The sequence below is a fragment of the Mastigoproctus giganteus genome, chromosome 1 (genome assembly GCF_048544385.1).
Source record: "Mastigoproctus giganteus isolate SK-2022 chromosome 1, ASM4854438v1, whole genome shotgun sequence".
NCBI classification, from domain to species: Eukaryota; Metazoa; Arthropoda; class Arachnida; order Uropygi; family Thelyphonidae; genus Mastigoproctus; species Mastigoproctus giganteus.
In genome coordinates, this window is record NC_143575.1 from 158,019,575 (window position 1) to 158,042,472 (window position 22,898).

General features: G+C 36.7%; 1 protein-coding gene across 2 annotated transcripts in view; it reads right to left on the reverse strand.

Moving 5' to 3' along the window:
* The window catches only part of LOC150091211 (hemocytin-like), a 1,750,539-nt gene that overhangs the window by 441,617 nt on the left and 1,286,024 nt on the right, over window positions 1-22,898 (reverse strand). For both annotated transcript variants that reach the window (XM_090374755.1, XM_090374750.1), the window contains 3 exons: window positions 20,724-20,880; window positions 7,454-7,525; window positions 2,227-2,346 (listed from right to left, as the gene is read on the reverse strand). In XM_090374755.1, the coding sequence (XP_090230881.1) occupies window positions 2,227-2,346; window positions 7,454-7,525; window positions 20,724-20,880 (349 nt within the window). The remainder of the gene's footprint in view (window positions 1-2,226; window positions 2,347-7,453; window positions 7,526-20,723; window positions 20,881-22,898) is intronic.

The window sequence follows — 22,898 nt, forward strand, 5'->3', positions numbered from 1 at the left end:
AGTCCAAGGAAGCTCTCATAATTATGGCTAAGGGTTTGCTTACTTCCTTTGCTGCCTCCTTTAATATAACTGGATAGATCCCATCCACCCCAGGTGCCTTTCTTGTGTTTATCTTCAACAATTTCTCCTCCACTTTCCTCTCAGTTATTACAAGATTATCTAGCTTACTGCCAGAGTTGAATACACCTCTGGCAGTCCCCTCGCTGAATAACTCCTCATGTGTGAATGTCGATGCAAAATATTCATTTAGTTTGTTAGCTACCTGAGCAGGATCATCAACAGTTGAACCATCAATATCAAGTGGACTAATCTGATTCATCCCCTTCCTTCTAGAGTTAACATATGTAAAGAACTCTTTGCTATTTTTCTATGCTTCTTTTGTCAAATATTTCTCATAATCTGCCTTTGCTTGCCTAACCTCCTTTGTAACTTGGTTACAGACCAGCTTATATCTATCATAGTCTTCTGTGTCACCTGTTAATTTATATGTATCCGATGCATTTTTCTTCCTTGCCACATGTCCAAATAGTTCATATAACATCCATTTAGCCCTAAATCTTGAACAATATTTCTTAGTTGGTATGAAAAGCCTAGTAGCTTCGAAGATTATTTCTTTGAATGCTTCCCATTTTGAATTTGCTGTTGGCAACATCATCAGTTAGCCCCACCGTATAGAATTTAAATACTGTCTCAGACCACTGTAGTCACCTTTATGAAAGCAAAAACTCTTCCCTTTACCCATGATGGTAGTTACCTCTTTGAGTAATTCCCACTTCAGCACACTGTTATCACTTCCACCTGGTGGCTCCTTTATCTGCAGGTGCATGAAGAATCACTACTGATAATCAGATCAAGAGTATTACTCCCTCTAGTTGCCTCTCAAACATGTTGGTGTAGAAAATAATCATCCATTAAATCCATAGAAGCCTTGTTAGTGTGTGAGTGACTAACCCACAAATTTCAGTCAAAATCTGTGAAATTAAAATCCTCCATTATAACACACTCTGATTTACTGGCCCACTATATTCCTCTGCACAACTGCTCATTATACTCATCAGGTTCATTAGGCCTACTCTCATTTTTTCTTTCCCAGTGCTTATGCCACACCAGACTCAACATTGCATTGTCCACCAACATCAATTGGAAGCACTTCATTAGATTTTATGTGTTTCTTAACTAACAGTATAACCCCTCTTCCCTTCCTGTCCTGTCTGTCCTTTCTGTACACATTGTACTCCCCAAATTACAATTCTGCACATGCTTATGTCTGTGTGACACCATGTCTCTGATATCCCAACAATAAATGCTTTTGATGTGTTGACTAGTACTTCAAGCTCATCAAATTTATTAATTATACTCCTAGCATTGGTGTACATGCGATGCTAGGAGTATAGCATTGGTGTACATGCAAGTATACATGCACCTATTTCTACTCTTAGTTACTCTAACACAGCCCATGTATTTTCTTGTTCCACTATGACTCCCAGCAGTCCTGGAAATCCCCATTGCCTTGCTTTCCAGGCTGCTGCTGCCCAACTGCATTTCAATAGAAGCAGTGCAAGAATCACTTTAACCTCTTCTAGTGGCTACTGTTAATCTACTCTTCCGAGTACCCCCCCCAAGCTAGCAGTTTTCCGACCCACCTAACTCTGCCTCGATAGCATCAGCAAATATTCTTGCACCCTTTCTATTTAAGTGTATCCCATCTCCCATCCCTGTAGAAGCAGTCTCTCCTGTTAACAAGCACAGACCAGGCTGAAAAAAATTCTACCCCTTGAGCTTTGCACAATCTCTCCCAGGCCAAATTGATTGACAAGGCTCTCATCATATACTCCCTCCTATCTTGTCTGGGCAGAATTGCAGACACTTTCAAATTCAAATTCAGCATATTCTTCGACTGTCAAATCATGCTGTCTAGTGAATTTCACTCATAATGCCATGCATTTCTATCAGACTGATTTCTCCATCCTTTCTGTAATTTTTTCCTAGGATATTTTTAATTTTAAATTTATTATAGCATCCCCATATTATTTACTTTATTTTTCTAATGTATACACTGTGAAGCAGACAGCTAGAGAGGTTCACCATATGCAGCACACTTAAATGTGACAGATAAATAATCTTACTTTATGCAATGCACTTATCATATTTAATTATCATTTAATCTGCATATTTTTCTAGTCTCATATATCATATATAATATAGGTTTTAAAAGCATTATCCTACCGGCAACAGAATATTTTTCATCCTTGTCTGTAAGTAAGATATGATCACAGATGTCATACTGGTATTCACTGCCATCAAATGTCTTAAAGTAACTGGCAATTAGTTCACATGTAGAAATATCTGAAATTACAGAAAATACAGATTGTGAGATTAGTTATTAGATTACAAGCATACATTTCAACCATAAACAAAGTTTATTGATCTAGCATTTTTGCAATAAATTATTTATATAATTTATTTATTATTTATTAATATAAATTATGCTAAAGAATTGTCACCTATTTTTTTAATATTGTGTAAATTTGTGTAATTTACTCAAAAACTTCTAACTTTTTGCATCATTCTCAAAAATCATAGTAATACAGCAATACTATAAATCTATCTGCTTCCCATGCCATAACAAGTGAAGGGACCAACATTTGAAACTTTTGTAAGTAGTAGGCAAGTAGCATTCAAACTCAGTAATGGTAATGGTATTTTAGAAGTAGTGGGAGTAGTGGCATTTTCTGAATAAAGTGAAAAAAACCACCAGGGCCATTTATAACAATTCTGCCAAGGCCATTTATAACCATTTATAACAAATACTGGCACACTGTTCATGAACTAATGTTATTAGTGGCATTCCCCCGGGGTTCAGTGCTGGGTCCATTGTTGTTTTCACTATTTATCAATGATATTGATGCAGGTATATCAGGCTTTATGTCAGTAGCGTAGTTACTGTTTTTTCGGCCTGGAGGCAAAGAACATGTTCGGGCCACTACTTAATTAATGAAAATTGCAAAAACAGGAGACAGCCAAACACGCCGGGCCTCTAAAGGGCCTAGAGGCAATTGCCTTGCCTACCTACATGGTAGTTATGCCACTGCTTAATGTCTAAGTTTGCAGATGATACAAAGATTAGGTGGTTAACAACAGTCATCAGGGTGAACTACTGCAACAAGATTGGGTCGATGGGTTGAGAAATGGCAGCCGAATTTAGCATTAGCATTAGTAGAGGCATTTGATGCAAGAAAGCAAGCTTATGCAGCATCAGCCAAAAAAAAAAAAAAAACCCACTTCCACTTCACCCTTCTGTTCGTTCAAAATACCTGTCCAGCTGAGCCTTAAACCTATTTAGGCTATCAACCTCCACGACAAGGGATGGAAGTCTGTTCCACCAACCAACCACCCGCTGGCTAAAGGCAAATTTCCACACGTCTATCCTACATCTATCTTTCCTCAATTTGAATTTATGCCCTCTCAGGTGATTATTCTGAGCTAGAGGAAGAATCCCATCAGCATTGAGCATGCTCAAACCATTCAAGGCTTTATACACCTCTATCAGATCACCTCGCTGGTGCCTAGTCTCCAGACACTGTAATTTGCAAAACTTGAGCCTTTCTTCGTAAGAGCACCCCTTTGTTCCATTCACTAATCTTGTTGCCCTTCTCTGTACTCGTTCCAGCAGCTCTACATCCTTCTTGAAATGAGGCCTCCAGACCTGTATACAGTACTCTAGGTGTGGCCTGATCATTGCCTTATACAAGGGAATAATCACCTCCTTATCCCTGCTGGAAAAATTCCTGTATATCATTCACAATACTCCATGAGCTACTCTTGCAGCCCATCTGCACTGCTCAGAGAACTTCATATCTGCCTGCACAACCACCCCCCAAGTCCCTTTCATTCTCTACCACTGTCAGTGTAGTACCACAGAGTTGATACGTTGCTCTGGGGTTGCTGTTTCCCATGTGTAGTACTTTACATTTGTCAATGTTAAACTTCATTTGCCACCTCTCAGCCCATCTGCTCAACCTTTCCAGATCCTGTTGCAGCAGCATAGTGTCAGTAGTGTCCTTGACAACCCTGCCAACTTTTGTATCATCTGCAAACTTGGACATTAAGCTTGATATACCATCATCAATATCATTTATAAATACAGAAAACAATAATGGACCCAACACTGAGCCCTGAGGGACTCCACTGATAACATTAGTCCACGATGAGCAGTGTCCATTGATTACCACTCTCTGTCTTCTCCCCCTCAACCACCCCTTTATCCATAGCAGCAATTTGCCTCCAATGTCACACTGCTCCAATTTGTGTAGCAGTCTTCCATGTGCAACAGTATCGAAAGCCTTTCTAAGATCCAAGTATATAATATCAAAGCTATTCCCTGCATCCAGTTCTTTTGTGACTGCATCATAGTATCCAATCAAATTGGTCAGGCAAGACTTCCCCTTAACAAAACCATGCTGTGTCCGAGCTATAACTGAAGTCTTGTCTAAATGATCCTGCAGTGCTTCTTTAACCAGTGCCTCCATTAATTTTCCTGGAACAGAAGTTAAGCTCACAGGTCTATAATTACTTGTGTCAGCTTTTGATCCTCCTTTGTGAATTGGGGTCACATTTGCACATTTCCAGTCTATGGATACCTCCCCTGAGTCCAAGGAAGCTCTCATAATTATGGCTAAGGGTTTGCTTACTTCCTTTGCTGCCTCCTTTAATATAACTGGATAGATCCCATCCACCCCGGGTGCCTTTCTTGTGTCTATCTTCAACAACCTCTCCTCCACCTTACTCTCAGTTATTTCAAGATTCTGTAGCTTACTGCTAGAGTTGAATACACCTCTGGCATTCCCCTTGCTGAATAACTCCTCATGTGTGAATGTCGATGCAAAATATTCATTTAGTTTGTTAGCTACCTGAGCAGGATCATCAACAGTTGACCCATCAATATCAAGTGGACCAATCTGATTCATCCCCTTCCTTCTAGAGTTTACATAAATAAAGAACTCTTTGCTGTTTTTCTTTGCATCCCTTGCCAAGGATTTCTCGTAATCTGCCTTCGCCTGCCTAACCTCCTTTGTAACTTGGTTGCATATCAACTTGTATCTATCATAGGCTTCTGTGTCATGTGTTAATTTGTAAGTATCCCATGCATTTTTCTTCTCTGCCATATGCCTCATTAGTTCATCTGACATCCATTTTGGCCTAAATCTTGAACGATATTTCTTAGTTGGTATGTAAAGCCTAGTAGCTTCCAAGATAAGTTCGTTGAATACTTCCCATTTTGAATTTGCTGTTGGTAACATCATCAGTTGGTCCCACTGTATAGAATTTAAATACTGTCTCAGTCCATCGTAGTCGCCTTTACGGAAGCAATAACCCTTCCCTTTACCCCTAATGGTAGTTACCTCTTTGAGTAAATCCCACTTCAGCACACTGTGATCACTGCCACCTAGTGGTTCATTTATCTGCAGATTCTTAATGCATGAAGAATCACTGCTGATAATCAAATCAAGAGTATTACTCCCTCTAGTTGCCTCCCAAACATGCTGATGTAGAAAACAATCATCCAATAAATCCACAAAAGCCCTGCTAGTGTGTGAGTGACCAGCCCCCAAATTCCAGTCAATATCTGGGAAATTAAAATCTCCCATTATAAGACTCTCTGATTTACTGGCCCACTCTATTTCCCTGTACAGTTTCTTATTATACTCATCAGAGTCATTAGGCCTATAGCACACTCCTACTCTCAATTTTGATCTCCCAATGCTTATGTCACACCAAACTGATTCAATACTGCACTGTCCAGCGATGTCGACTGGCTTCACTTCCTTGGTTTTTATGTGTTTCTTAACTAATAGCATAACCCCTCCCCCCTTCCTATCTTGTCTATCCTTTCTGTAGACGTTGTACTCCCCAAATTCCAGTTCTGCATCCCTTATATCTGTGTGACACCACGTCTCTGATATCCCAACAATATCTGCCTTTGATGTTTTGAGCAGTTTAATATTGACAAATGCAAGGCACATGGGTAGCAGTAACCCCAGAGTAACTTCTCAGCTGTGTGGTTCTACACTCAAGGTAGTGGAGAACAAAAAAGGCCTGGGGGTAATTGTGCAATCAGACATGAAATTCTCTGAGCAGTATAGACATGCTGCCAGGACAGCTCATGTGTTTTGTCAATGATATATAGAAACTTTGCTAGGGGTTTAGGAGGTTGTTATCCATTTGTGTAAGGACATGGTCAGGCCTCACCTTGATATACAGGGCCTCACTTTAGGATGGATGTAGATCTGCTGTAATGGATGTAGTGAAGGGCAACCAGATTGGTGAAAGGAACAATAGGGTGCTCTTACTTGGAAAGGCTTCAGTTCTGCAAATTGTGGCATCTCCAAACTTTATAAAAATTGTTTAGTGCTGAATAGGGTGCACAACAAAATTTTTATTATTAAGTATTCCACATCACTCTCTTAGAAATATAATGTTTCATTGAAAATCAACTGCCATTGCACAGTGTTTTCAATGCTTTTATCTGCATGGATTTCTCAATTGCGGGCTTCTCCCTTTCAAATTCAGCTAACATAATCTTAATATTATAACACTGTAATGTACAGTTAAGTTTAGTTTAGTCAAAGAAAAAAAAAAAAAAACTAAAATCTTATTCCTAAACAAACTACAGTTTACCAATGAGAGATGAATGATGCATTGTGATTTTCAGTCCAGTGATTTATTGATTTTTTACATGGAAGACATGGAAAAGTTTTCTATAGCATTAAATGGTCCACTTAGTTGATTTCTGTCTGAAATGTTCTGTGAACATTGGCTCACAATAAAGCACAACATGTTATTTTGAAATAAAATTTTATTTTAATTTCCCTAATCTAATTGTGCAAATCATTAGATTATCTGCATCCACTGATAATCTAATGGCAGCAGCATTTGATTTGAGTTGCTTATTGTGATATTATTCTTGCAAGAAAGTAGTCTATTATTTAAAAATAAAATTTTAATTTATCCATGTTCTCATAGTTTAATCAATTTCTATAATGTAAATTACACAACAGTGTTATTATTTAACATTAAAAAATTATTTAATATGCCCCTGTTCTGCAAAAAATTTTAACCTTAACACAAAATGTGTTACATGTAACAAAAATTTGGTCTTTATCATGTTAAAAATTATATTAAATTTATTATTAAATTAGTTAATTAGTAAATTAGTTAATTATTAATTATTATTATCAAATGAATTAATTAGTAAATTAGATAATCATTAATTACTATTATTCAATGAGTTAATTAGTAAATTAGATAATTATTATGAAATGAGTTAATTAGTAACTAAAATAATTAAAATATTTAAATAGTATGGAAGTGTATCCATCGATATATTCTGTTTTACCAGTTTCCCGATATCGATGTATATTGTTAGTGCAAGTCAAGCGATATGGACTTTTACCTGATGAGTCAGACATACTGCATAATACCGTAGGAGTTACTGGAGGCGTAGTTACTGTTACCAAAAGAGTTGCTGAAATGAAAAGGAAACAAACATATAGTAATGCTTACATTTAACATCAAGAAAAAGATGTAATAATATTGATACCAAATGAAAGCACAATGTGCTAGCTACTGAGTAGGAGCCATTTTTGAAAGCTAAGTAGAGTTTTTTATTACATAAAAATTATTAGTTTTTCTTATTGCTTTTTAATGCCCAAATATCAGTTCCATCAGCGTTTTAGACTCCCAGGTACCAAGCACAGCTTGGCATATTTGAGATATTGTCTGCAACACCCTCAAGGATGGTTGTAGAAGAGATGTGTGGACGTTTGCCTCAAGCCAATAGATGGTTGATTGCTGGAACAAGCTTCCATTCATTGTTGTGGAAGTGGATAGTTGAATAAATTCAAGGAAGAACTAGACAAACTATTGGAGGTGAAATGGGATTTTTTTTGGCTGATGCTGAATAAGCTTGCTTTCTTGGATCATTTGGCAATATAAATACTAATACTAATACTTGGAGAAGATCAATATGACACACTCATCATCATCATCATCAGCCATTTTAAATCCACTGCAGAATGAAGGCCTCTCTAGTAACTTTCCCATTCCTACTGTTTTGTGCAATGTCATCATTTACTGCCCATGAACTGTTGATTTTTTTATCTGTCCATCTCTTTGTCTTTGGCTCCTCTTGGGTACCATTCTGTTATTTTCTTAGGTCATCTGTCATCATGTCTTCGAGCTATGTGTCCTGCACAAGTCAATTTCAGATCTTTGGCTTTAATAAGAATGTCCTTTACTTGTGTCTGTTGCTTAATCCATGTGTTTCTCTTCTTATCCAACAATCTGATTCCTAATATACTTTGTTCCATTCTTCGCTGTGCAGTTCTCAGCTTCTGGTGAGCACCCAAGTTTCACTTCCGTAAATCATGGTGGGGAACATATTGGTTGATTATTTTATGTTTCAGACAAATTGAGATATTGCTCCTCAGTATGTGACTATACTTTCTGAAAGATATTCATCCGAAATTTATTCCTCTCTTGACTTCCAGCTATTTATCATTATTACAGGTAATGGCTTGTCCAAGAAAAGTATATGAATCCACCCAGAGGTGGACTGAATCAAACATTTTTACTGGGCAAACTTGTAGTGGCCTCATACTAGTTTATGGCCCAAATCATAAGGCCCAACAGGGTTTCCCAGGTAAGTCTTATGGCCAGTCTGCCTCTGACTCCACCTTTTCAATTTCTGCTCCTTCAAAAATTATATCCCTTTCTATGGCATACTTGTTCATCATTACTTTTGTTTTAACCATATTAATCTTTAGTCCAAAATCCTTACTAACTCTGCATAACTGATTAAGATTTCCATCTGCAAATCTTAAATGGTTTAGGTACTCTCCATTCACAGTGACTTCTTTCTGCAACCAGTGCAATCTTCTGAAAGCTTCTTCAAGGGCAGCATTAAACAACTTTGGAGTTATTGTGTCTCCTTATCAAACTCCTTTCTAAATTTTAAATATGTTACTGTCTTTGTCTAGTCTAATAAAGGAGGTAGCGTTCTCATATATTTATTTCAAAATCATAATTTATGGGATGTCTATGCCTTGTCTTTCCAGTACCCAAAACATTGCCTTATGCTGTATAGAGTCAAATGCCCTTTCATAATCTACGAATGCCAGGCATCATGGAGTTTTATATTCATTTGCTTCCTCCATTAGCTTTGACATTATTATTATTATTATTAATAGCCATATGATGCAAGGAAGCCTGAGGCTTATGCTGCACCAGGAACAAAAAAAAAAGTTCCCGAGTTATCCTGAGAGAGAGAGAGAGAGAGAGAGAGAGAGAGAGAGAGAGAGAGAGAGAGAGAGAGAATCAAAAGTAGAAGGAAATCACCAAGAAAGAGAAGAATGATGACATCCAGCTTCACGTAACAACCCCGGGGTTGTTACGTGAAGGTGATCGATAGTTGAGATTTCTTTAGGATTCTCACTTGATTCTTTATAATCTGTTAGTAATGACCCTTGTGAATAGCTTGTAGATGTGGGACAACAAGCTAATTGGTGTATAATTTCCAATTTCTGATTTATCTCCTTTCTTATGAGCAAAATTATGATTGCATTATTCTACTACTTAGGCCTCATGCTTTTCTTAATGCATTTTGTGAAGAGTTTTGCCGGTTTCTGTGTCCTAATTTTAATAACTCTACAGTAACTTCATCTTCACCTGGGGCTTTTTGATTCATCATTTTGTTCAACACACGTTCTTCCTCATCAGGAAGGATGTCGGGAGTGTTGTGTGTGTGTTGCTAATTTGTAATCTATCTTCCCCACTGCTGGCGTCATTCCCTATCTCTTTAAATAATACCTTATAGTAGTTTTCTACTATTTGTTTGTTATTTGGTTTTTTTAGGAGTATTAGCAACTAAGGCCATATTGCTCCGGGATATGCGGTGGTCATACCCTGACTTTTCCGCATCCTCCGTATTTGGTGGTGATGGGCTCGAACCCCGGTCTAATCAAGAAGCGTGTGCTACGCACTGCTGCTTCTTCCCACCTGGCTACGGAGGCGCATTTCTACTATTTGAATTATGCCTTCTCTGCTATTTAGTGTACACCATCACTATTCTTCAGATTCCCTATCATCTGTCTTTCTGTATTACTGCTCATGACTGTTGCTTTAAGTCCTTTGTGTTCCCTGAATGCCTATTCTACTTTTCTGTGTTAAATCTTCTTAAAGGGAGAGCACTCTGGTCATGGAAGAGAACAAGTTGGTGGATTTTTGGCTGCTGTAAAGGGATAAGTATTTTTAATTTTTACCATATTCTTTGTTAATTAACATACTACATTGTGTTTTACAGAGATATTAAATAGGTTTAGTAGCGTTTGTTAGCTTCTTATTTTAAATTTAACTAGAGATATTTGGAAGTTACGACTCCCGGTGTTGGTGCCAATATTGTTGAACTAGCTGCCATATTGTAGTCAATAAGAAATAGCGTAAAGTATATATTACCCCAGGGGCCTCACATCTGGTGAGTATGGGCTTGGCACACCCAGGGTCCTGAGCTGGATATCATCATTCTTCTCTTTCTTGGTAATTCCTTTTGACTTCTGTCTCTTTCTCTCTCTCTCTCTCTCTCTCAGGGTAATTCAGAATTTTTTTTTTTTGTTGGTGCAGCATAAGCTGCAGGCTTCCTTGCACCATATGGCTAATAATAATAATAATATCTCGAACAGATAGCGTAAGGTGTAATGTAAAACTAGTTAGCATAATACAAAACACTGTATTAGAAATCTGTTAGCTTATTATAGTATTATCAATTAATCAAAAATATTATTAATCTTATTAAATTTCATTGTTAATTAAATTGTATTTAAACTGAAATCATGATCCAGATTAGAGCTGTGAAGCAAAGATCACACACTAGTGAGAGTACTGTGACTTGGGGTGAAATGAAGGGGACGATTCTCCAAAGCATCACAGTCTCAAAAAATGTGCGAAATATTTGAACCAGCCTTTCTAAAACAGGACATGATCTAGCCAAGGAGGATGCCTTTGTGTGTGCTGGGTGTCTAGAGTGTCAAGAAATTTGGCACCAACTCAGCATTCTGATCGACATCTATGAGAGCTTGAGATGTATGGTAAATACCCTCGAAGAAATTAATATGAGGGGCCCATCAAGCTCTCAGCTGCCCAGCTCAACGGCAGAGCTCACTCCTGTGCATCAGGTTGGTTGGTTGGTTGGTCTGGATTTTATTGGCACATTAGCAACTAAGGCTATAATGCACCATGACCAGGTCATATATAAAAATTTAAGCTTTCAGTGACCTCCTGTGCATCCAGCAACACAGAGGTAATCTCCAAGGCAGAATGTGCTGGTTTCTCAGGAACTATTTATTGTTGGTGACTCTATTGTCAGGGAGACAGGGAATATACTATGTAAGAAGGATAGGTGGAACAGGACCAGGGTATGTCTGCCAGGGGCAAAAATTGATGATGTTGTTGTAGAGCAGATATCATTTTTAGGGCACAAAAGGTGATATTGTTGGAACTAATGACATTAAGAGTAAGAGATCTGCATATTTACTCAACAAATACAGGTCAATGTTGAAAAAAAAGTCGCAAGTTAGGGTTAAATGTGAAAGTGTCTGCGATTCTGCCCAGACACGATAGGAGGGAGTATATGATGAGAGCCTTGTCAATCAATTCGGCCCTGGAGAGACTGTGCAAGACTCAAGGGATAGAATTTTTTTCAGCCTGGTCTGTGCTTGTTGACAGGAGAGATTGCTTCTGTAGGGATGGGGAACACTTAAATAAAAATGGTGCAAGAATATTTACTCGTGCTATCGAGGCAGTGTTAGGTGGGTCGGAAAACTGCTAGCGTAGGGGGATACACAGACTAAAAGGTTAACATTGGCGGCAGGCAGAGGCAAAAGTGATTTTTGCACTGCTTCAGTTAGATTCAGCAGCAGCCTGGAAAGCAAGGCAATGGAGATTTCCAGGACTGGGAGTCATAGTGGAACTAGTAAATACATGGGCTGTGTTAGGGTGACTAAGAGCAGAAACATGTGCATGTATACTTGCATGTACACCAATGCTAGGAGTATAGTTAATAAATTTGATGAGTTCGAAGTGCTAGTCAAGACATCAAAGGCAGATTGTTGGGATATTACAGATGTGGTGTCACACAGACATAAGCAGGGCAGAATTGGAATTTTGGGAGTAAAATGTATACAGAAAGGACAGACAGGACAGGAAGGGAGGAGGGGTTATACTGTTAGTTAAGAAACACTAAAATAAAATCTAGGGAAATGCATCCAATTGATGTTCGTGGACAACGCAACGTAGAGTCTGTTTGGTGTGACATAAGCACTGGGAAAAGAAAAATGAGAGGGGTGTGTGTTATAGGCCTAATGAATCTGGTGAGTATAATGAGGAATTGTGCAGAGAAATAGAGTGGGCCAGTAAATCAGAATGCTTATAATGGGGATTTTTAACTTTTCAGATATTGACTGGAACTTGTGGATTGGTCACTTGCACACTAGCAGGCCTTTTGTGGATTTATTGGATGACTGTTTTCTACAGCAACATGATCGAGAGGCAACCAGAGGGAGTAATACTTTTGATCTGATTATCAGCAGTGATTATTCATGTACAAAGAAAATGAAGATAAAAGAACCACTGCTTGATAGTACATTGTGATCAGAGTTCTTTATTTATGTAAACTCTAGAAGCAAAGGGATGAATCAGATTGGACCACTTAACATAGATGGACTGATGTGGGAATTACTTAAGAATGTAACTACCATCACGGCTAATGGGAAGGGCTTTTGCTTTCATAAAAGTGACTACAGTGGACTCAGACAGTTTCTAAATTGTGTACAGTGGGATCAACTGATGATGTTAACAACATTGAATTTTAAATGGGAAGCCTTCAGGGATTTAATTTTGGAGGCTACTAGGCTTTTCATTCACTAAGAAATACTGTTCAAGACCTAAATGGATGTCAGATGAACTAATGAGGCTCGTGGCAGAGAAGAAGAATGTATGGGATGCATATTAAGTATCAGGTGACACAGAAGCCTATGGTAGGTATAAACTCATCTGTAATCAAGTCACCAAGGAGGTTAGGCAGGCGAAGGCAGATTACGACAAATCTTTGGCAAAGGATGCAGAGAAAACAGAAAAGAGTTCTTTATTTATGTAAACTCTAGAAGCAAAGGGATGAATCAGATTGGACCACTTAACATAGATGGACTGACTATTGATGATAATTCTCAGGTAGCTGATAAACTGAATGAGTATTTTGCATCTACATTCACACTTGAGGAGTCATTCAATGAGGGGAGTGCCAGAAGTTTATCAAACACTAACAGGTAGCTAAGTGATTTTGTAATAACTGAGAGCAAAGTGGAGGAGAAATTGTTGGAGTTAACATAAGGAAGGCACCTGGGGTGGATGGGATCTATCCAGTTATATTAAAGGAGGCAGCAATGGAAAAAATATTGTTAGTGGAGTTCCCCAGGGTTCGGTGTTGGGCCCATTTGTGTTTTGTATATTTATCAATGATATTGATGAAGGTATATCAGGTTTAATGTCCAAGTTTACAGATGATGCAAAGGTAGACAGGGTTGTTAACGACAGTAAAGACAGTATGCTACTCCAACTGGATCTAGATAAGTTGGGCAAATGGGCTGAGAAGTGGCAACTGAAGTTTAACATTGACAAATGCAAAGTGCTGCATATGGGTAGCAATAACCCAAGAGAAAGGTACCAACTGTGTGGTACTACACTGAGGGAAGTGGAAAGTGAAAAAGACCTGAGGGGTAATTGTGCAGTCAAATATGAAGTTCACTGAGAGTGCAGACGGGCTGCAAGGGCAGGTCATGGAGTCTTGTCAATGATAAATAGGAATTTTACTAGCAGGGACAGGGAGGTGATTATCCCGTTATACAAGGCAATGGTCAGGCCACACCTAAAGTACTGTGTACAGGTCTGTAGGCCTCATTTTATTTTACTCATAGAGTTGCTAGAACGAGTACAAAGAATGGTAACAAGATTGGCGAGGGGAACAAAGGGATGTTTCCCTAACAAGAAAGGCTTAAGTTCTGCAAATTGCAGTGCTTGGAGAGTAGGCACCAGCGAGGTGATCTGATTGAGGTGTATAAAGCCTTGATTGGGATGAATGCTGAATGCTGATGGGATTCTTCCTCCTGCTCAGATTAAGAACTTGAGGGGACATAGATACAAATTGGGGAAAGACAGTTGTAGAATAGATATGCAGAAATTTACCTTTAGCCAGTGGGTAGTTGATTGGTGGAACAGACTTCCATCTTTTGTTATGGAAGTTGATAGCCTAAATAAATTTAAGGCTGAGCTGGACAGGCAATTTGGAACGAATGGAGGAGTGAAATGGGAGGGGTTTTTTTTTTTTTTTTTTGGCTGATGCTGCATAAGTTTGCTTTCTTGCATTGTATGCCTCTGCTAATGCTAATATCCTTTTTGAGTCCCTTTCTAATGGCTTTGCATACCTCAGTGTACTCAATTTGATCCTTGTCAGTGTTTATCTTGCTCTTCACTTCAGAAACACTGACAAGTGTTTCTTGACTACATTTTTCTTCTTTGGATTTCTTTATACCTGTAGGTTTCTTGGGCTTACCATTAGCATTAGTATAGGCATATGATGCAAGAAAGCAAGCGTATACCGCTTCAACCAAAAAAAAAAAAAAAAATAATGCCATTTCACACAACCATTCGCTCTAAAAGTTGTCCAGTTCTTGCTTGAATTTATTTAAAACAGGGGTTCCCAACCTTTTTCATCAGAGGGCCACATAGAAAATTCATAACAAATGGCGGGCCGGAGTCGGTGCAATTTTGACAACTAAAAACACTGTAAACCAAAAAATGCAATTTTAGCAACTTCACCAGGTCAAACGGGGTGTACAAGATAGAAAACTATAAAAAATTATAAACAAGGGATATTTATTGTAAATAAAGACATAGTCATATTAAAAATCACAATTTTTATTATTTTAATCACATTTGATATTACAGAAATAGCAAATCAATGAGATGTTTGTAGTTGTTTTGATTTAGCAATAATGGAAATGTTAGGTTTAATAGTAGACGGTCCCAATCTTAAAGAGTCTTGCAAATGTTCATCTGTCATTCTCGATCGATGTTTGGATTTTATATATTTCGTTTTTGAATATGTTTGTTCACATAGATAAGTGCTACTAAAAATAGAAATTATTCTTCTTGCTAATTTTTTTAATTCTGGAAATTCATTTTCTGTCAAAGTTTTATAAAAGTTAATTAATGTTTCATTTTTCAATAATGTTTTCAGGTTACCATTACTTTGAAGATCTATGATATCTAATTGTAGATCTTTTATCTATTTGTGAAAGATTTACATCAAATGGATTCTGAAATAATGTAAATAATTTTCTATTGTTTTCGAAATCAACAAATCAATTAACAAATGCTTCCATCAATAATTCAAGATTTCAGACAAAATTGTCGGTAGAAAAATCACAATTAGGCATATTATTATATAAACTTTCACAACACAAAAAATGGGAAAAATTATTTTGTTCAATTTGATTTTTAAATAATTCTAATTTTGTCTGAAATGCTTTAATATTGTAGAACAAGTAGACCGCGACTTTGAAGTTTTTTATTCAATGTATTCAAATGTTCACAAATATCTGTTAAAAATGCAAGTTCCCATAACCATTTAGAGTCTGTTAATTCTGGGACTGGTTTTAATTTTTCGTTCATGAATATGTCTATTTCGGTTCTGAGTTGAAAAAATCATTTTAACACATTACTGCGACTCGATCATCGCACCGCCGTATGATACAACAAATCATCATATTCGCTTTCGATTTCCTCCAAGAAAATTTTAAACCGATGATGGTTCAGGCCATTTTTGTGTATAAAATTCACAATGCTAATTATAGTCAACATGATTGAGTTCGAAGACAAAAATTTACCGCACAACGATTGCTGGTGAATAACACAATGAAATTGCATAGGTCTTTCGATGTTTTTGGAATCAAAATATTTATTAACATGGCCGATGAAACCAATATTTTTTCCAACCATATTCTTTGCACCCTCGGTTGTAATTGCTGTCAACAATTCCCAATCAAGCTGCAGGTCTTCAAACACTTTTGATACACTATAAAATATGTTTTCACCAGAGGTTCTATTCTTCAAGCTTTCAAGTGCAGCCAGTTCTTCCGTGACTTCAAAATTTTGATTTATACTGCGTATGTAAATGAGTAACTGTGCTGTGTTGATAATATCTTCACTTTCATCAACTGCAATCGAAAAATTTATAAAATCTGTAACTTTTTGTTTCAGCTGATCTTTAACATTAGCAGACAAGTCTTCAATTCTTCTTGCTAAAGTTGACGCTGATAAACTTATAGCAGCGAAGTGCTTAACTTGATCAGGGCATATTTCTTCTGCAATTGATAGGCACACTCTTTTCACAAACTCGCCATCAGTAAAAGCCCTTCTTCAGCAATGATTTGAGATGCTTGCAAACTAGCTCTAATTAAATTTAAATTCTGATTAGTGAAACATGTCATTTGTTGTTGTTGCCTCTTGAAATCAAACCTCAGCTCTTGTAATTTCTTGTTTCACAACTCTCCTTGAAGTTTATCGTAAGTTGAAGCATGTTTTGTCCTATAATGCCATTTCAAATTATATTCTTTCAACACAGAAACTGCTTCCTTACGTATAAGGCAGGTACATCAGTTATTGTCCCTTATAAAAAAATAATTAATCGACCAAAGTTCATTGCAGACACGACATTAGGAATCAATTTTTCTTTTCCTTGACATCTTGATTGGCTAAAATTAAAATTAAAAATTCAAAGTTAAATAAAATTAAAAATAATATGCATTTATACAAATAGTACTAATAAATTGTTGCGCATGATAATCGGTGCAGCAGCCCAACGAATACGGTCTGAATGAGAATAGCTGACCAGGAGAAAAATTAATATGCGTACTCGTCTTTACATTGCAAACTGCAAAGAACGCATTGCATACAATTCTTTCACTAATACTTACTTGATTAATATTTAGATTAGTGTTTAGCAATTGTTTTAACAGGCGCTTATTTTAACTTTACTCTTTCACTTTTTGACACAACGTGCGTGTTCGCCGGAAATACTCGAGGCTATAAACTTATAGCCTTGGGCACTTGCACTGTTGGGATTTCCGACATCGCAAGGAACACAGCTGGCGCCTCCATATCCAGGTGGGAAGGAGCAGCAGTGCGTAGTAAACGCTTCTTGATTAGACCGGGGTCTGAGCCTGTCACCACCAAATACAGAGAATGCGGAAAGGTCAGGGAATGACCACCGCATATCCTGGAGCAATATGGCCTTAGTTGCTAATGCTCCTAAAAACCAAATAACAACAACAACAACAGCAGCAAGAAACACTGCTGCCAAGTGGAAGCGCACAGAGTTGCAACAATGTTAAAAAATTATATTTGGACGCATTTACATTATATTTTGATTAAAAATATCCTTATATACGATATGTAGCAACCAAAAAAGATTTCTATAGAATAAATTTCACAAGGCAGATGAAACAGTCTTTCGGGCCGGATCCGGCCCGCGGGCCTTTGGTGACTCCTGATTTAAACTATCAACTTCAAAATGACAGATGGATGTTTGTTCCAGAAATCAACCACCCACTGGCTAAAGGCAAATTTCCAAACATCTATTCTACAACTGTCCTTCCTCAATTTGAATTTAGGCCCCCTTAGGTTTGTAATGTGAGGAAGAGAAAGAATCCCATCAGCACTGAGCCTGCTCAGCCCATTCAAGGCTTTATACACTTCAATTATATCGCCTTTCAGGGGCCTAGTCTCCAGATGCTGCAATTTGCAGAATTTAAGCCTTTCTTGGTAAGAGCACCCCCCTTCGTTCCCCTCACCAATCTTGTTACCCTTCTCTGTTTCATTCTAGCAACTCTACATCCTTCCTAAAATTCTCAAAGACCTTCATATTTTTTACTTGAGTCAGTTTTTTCCTATCTTTTTTTACACCTAAATCAAATGTGCATCTTACCATCCTGTGGTCACTTCCAACATTTACTTTGTTCAGGATGGTAATATCATTCACAATATATTTTCTATTAGTGAAGATGAAGTCGATTTCGTTAGTTGTTAATCCATTTGGCCTCTGCCATGTCCACTTTCTGTTCACCCTTTTCTTGAAAAAAGTGTTCATTACTGACATTCCTCAAGATTCTGCAAATTCCACAAGTCTTTCATTTCTTTCACCAATTCCAAAATTTCCTATAGTTTTCCTTTCTATGCTGTTTTGTCTCTTTCCAACCTTAGCATTTAAATCCCCCATAATGATGTTGTAGTGAGCTTTCTGTTTGTCTAAAAGATTCTCAAATTTGGTGTACATTTCTTCAACCTTTTCATCATCATGGCTTGATGTTAGTGCATATATCATTATAACCTTTAGTTTATATCTCTTAGAAATCCTGAGTCTTTACACCCTTGCAGATGCACTTTTGATTCCAAAATATTGTTTTTAATATCTTAATGGACCAGAAAATCAACTCCACCTTCACTCTTTCACTGTTTCTATTGGTGTACAGCAGATTTCCACTTGATGAACTTATGATTAATTTTTCTTCTTGTTTCAGCCAAGCCAATGATATTCCAATTTACATTTTCTAATTCCTTTTCCAGCTCTAATAACATACCATCACCGATGGGTAATCTTACATTGTAACAGGTCAAGTTCAGTTTCTGTTCATTGTAGCCTGATTGTATCCAGAGATTCTTTGCACCCTCTGCTTCCATTCTGATCCTCTCGCTGCTGTACGAGGGAGAGTGAAAGCTGCTGGGGACTGAGGGCCATTTGTTTCATCATGTTGTCATATTTAATAAAGTGCTGGAGGGTTTGGTCTTTTGTTCTTCATGCTGACCAGGCGTCTTGAACAGAACCACTCTACATGTTCGTTGCCACCAAAGTGGCTTACCATCGAGAAGGTGTGCATGATTGGAATTTAGGGATACAGGCCAACCGGATATAAACTATAAGAAAATCAGGTATAGGAAGCAGTGTAGCTTCTGTTCAGTGTGTCTTTTTACTTGTTTTTTTTTTTTTTTTTTTTTTTCCATACAAATATGAACATTAACATTATTAAACTTTATGAAATTTTTCTGTCCTCTGTTAGAGGCCCCAAACAAAGCAAAAAATTTAAATTACTTATAGGAATAAAATGAGAAAATCTATGCTTTTAAGGCTCTCCATCCAAAATAGAGCCCTATATTTATACATACGAGTCTTAACCTTCTCCCTGGATTGAAGGAGAAGTCTGCTGGAAGTCTGTTTACCCTAGTAAGCAGACTTGAAAGATGATGCTGATCAGGTCAAATCTGGACTGCCCATCTTGGCTGAAACAGACGACCAAAGTGATATGTTAAAGCTGGCTCATGAAATGCAAGCTACCTACCAAGTCCATATGCCAGATTATAGGTGGTCTCTCAGAGATTCTCAAAGTTGCTGGCAGAAGCGCCCATAGTCTAACTTCACAACTTTGGATTTTGTTGGACTGCTTCATATTGTCTTTCTCAATCCCCCCTTTACATTAGTAAAGACATTCAAGGCTAGTGTGGCCATTGGATTCCAGTGATTCTAGCCATTGGATTTTGACGACATTAGATTACAGCAGCATCACTGGGATGTCTACTATCACATGCAAGTACCCATTCAACGATCTTGAAAGAAGAAAAGACCAATCACCTTGTGACAAGAAACTGTGTGCCATACCTTCAACTTAGGACTATCCCTAAGGTCTTGAAAGAAGAAAAGACCAATAATCACCTTGTGACAAGAAACTGTGTGCCATATTTTCAACTTAGACCTCTGAAACAATCTGGGTTTTCAGTGTCCCAAATTCTGCAGTTGTGCCTATTTAATATACCATACCATATAGAAGAAATGTTTATCCATCACCAAAAGAAACAGTCTGAGAAGATGATATTTACAATCCATTTGAGCTTGTTTGCAGCAAATGCTTTTGAATGTGGTTGATTATATGGTTTCAGCACTTGCCCAAACTAAATTTTAAATCCAAACAGCTACAAATGAGCATGGAGAACTTTCTACACGGTTGAACAGGCCAAATGAAGCTCTCTGCTCACATGAAAAGTCAACTTCCTTGAGCTGTACTGAAAGGTTTAACAAAACCTATCAACTATTCCAGTCTTAACAGAAGGCTGACCTGCTTGTTTATGGTGCAGAACTTTACCTGTTTCAACCAAAGCTGGATTATGTCTTCCATGTTCCAATTTTCTCTTCATATTTCAACTAGTAATGATTTTGCAGTTTAATGACAAGTGTAAACACCAAATTACAATAGCACATGTTGCTTTCTGTTGTGACAACACCATTTCAAGGCTGAGCTTTTTTAACCCCCATATAGCAGTTACTCTACTCAAATAAAAGTCATATAAAATTAATTAATCCTCTTTATCTGATGTACTTTTCTCTTTATGGAGGTTTTTAATGTGGTGAATAATATATACACACTCTGTATATCATACTGCACATCTATTAAATATGTACAACACATTTTAATACAGGCAGTTCAAAAATAACATACAACTGATTTAAGAGGTTTTATTTTTGGAAATTCCAAGAAAAGGAAGAGAGAAGGAGTCTGGAAACTTACTTGTAGGACAATCTACCTCATCATCAGGACAGTCAACAGCACCATCACACCAAAAATTTTCTGAAATACACTGTTTTGATGTTGGACAGAGGCGAGTACCATAAGGACAGCCTTTACAATTACATTTGCAGTCCTTTGTTATTTCTGATGCCTGTCCCTTTAGGATATAAACAAATTTCAAAATTGAAGTTTCATATAAAATTCATTTATTTTAAATCTTAAATAATGATACATGCTGTATCTAATATATCAAAAATTATGTTAACTGTTAGCCCTTATCCTTGAAATAAATAAAATTTTATGTTTGTTACTTTTGCAATCAAATGCAAGATTTTAGAGGTGTATGATCTCTCTCTCTCCCTCTCCCTCTCTCTCTCTCTCTCTCTCTCTCTCTCTTGCTCTCTTTCTATTCAATTCTTGAGGCAACTACAAGAATTTTAAACACACTGCATCAGTGGGAAAACCAGTGGGAGAGAGACCATTAAAAATAATACATAACATTACATAACATACAGACAATGGACAAAAAAAATTAGTCAACCTGTGTAATTTTTGAATTAATATAAAACTTTCCTTGGAATGATGCATGAAATTGCACAGTATGTGCTTGATTACTGGAATGCTTGGTGCTGGGGCTAGTCCCTGTGCACTGTTCCTCTTGCACGGTTATACTAACAGCTGTAGAGGACTGAAGCAATCCCAGCTTCAAAAACTCAAAAGTGCTGGCATTAAAGAAAATTTCTCTGATTTTTTTTCCTAGTCAGTAATATTATCTAGTTTGTTACAACAATGTATCATATTATTAATAGCAGTAATAGTCATTTTTATTCTATTCTGTTTTGATTTGACACAAGTTGATAGAAGTTTATAAAGAAGCTGCCAATAGCTGTTTTCTTGAAAGTTTGTTAGTAGTTCAAATATACATATCCAAGAAAGTACGTATATCAAGACATATATGTACAAGAAAGATAAAGCAAGATATATATATATATATTTTTTTTTTTTTTTTTTGTTTGTTTTTTTTTCTCACAGTTTTTTAGAATGTTGTTTTGTCCTTAATTTTATAAACCCGAGTATTATCAATCAGTATCTAATGCTGTACTGTGTAAAACTGAGCTATAATTGATTATACTTAGGTGTGTGCTTATAATGCTGGTCTAAATATCTTGTCTTTTATCACTTAATCAGGTTACTACCTGTCAGACCAACAGTTCCTTTATAACAGTTTGCAGAAAAAAATTTACACTTCCCTAATGTTAATATTACATTTATATTTTATTTTAATGTGTTATATTCCCCCTCTTCTTTAGATGCTATCCATTATATTTTGCCACAATGTAAAACTGTGGGGTTCATAGAAACAGATACTAGTGCTGCTAATTACTTTTATTAGTCCCTAATGTGTGCCTGTTGATTACGATTATTAGTCCCTGTTGAGGGCCTATCAGTGTATGCAGCCAGTAATTAGTATTTATTTATTTAGTTTTATTTTATGCTTTTAATTTAGTATTTTATTTTATCTTATTTCATATTTTTTTCTAATTTCATGCTTTTAATTATTTAATGCCTTTAGTTTCATATCTTAGCCTAAGAAAAATCATTCATAGCTTACTTTTATATAGTGTACTGGAGCATTAGATACTGATTGATAATACCTGGGTATATAAATTAAGGACAAAACAGCATTCTAATAAAGTGAAAATTTTAATTTTCGGTTTATTAGAATGCTGTTTTGTCCAATTAAAATGAATTTAATTGGACAATTAATGAATTCAAATTAAAAATTCAAATTAGAATTCAAATAAAAAATTCAAATTAGAATTCAAATAAAAAATTCAAATTAGAATTCAAATTAAAATTCCAATTAAAATTCCAATTAAAATGAATTCAAATTTATGGGTAAACATGGTGTATCTACACCAATATTATACAGTAAATTACCTAAACCCATAAGAAATTATGCCTTGCACATTTCGTCTTCTAATACATTATTACCAACACCATTTGGCATCTCTCATATTGTGGAAATAACTTCACAACTGTGATGGCATTACCAGGGTACCTGCCCACCCAATGATGATGAAGCCTACTATCTTCAAAACGAAGCTAGTAGGCTTCATAGAAACGAAATGAAAATAAAAATAAAATGAAAATGGCACAGATGGGTGGTGGTAT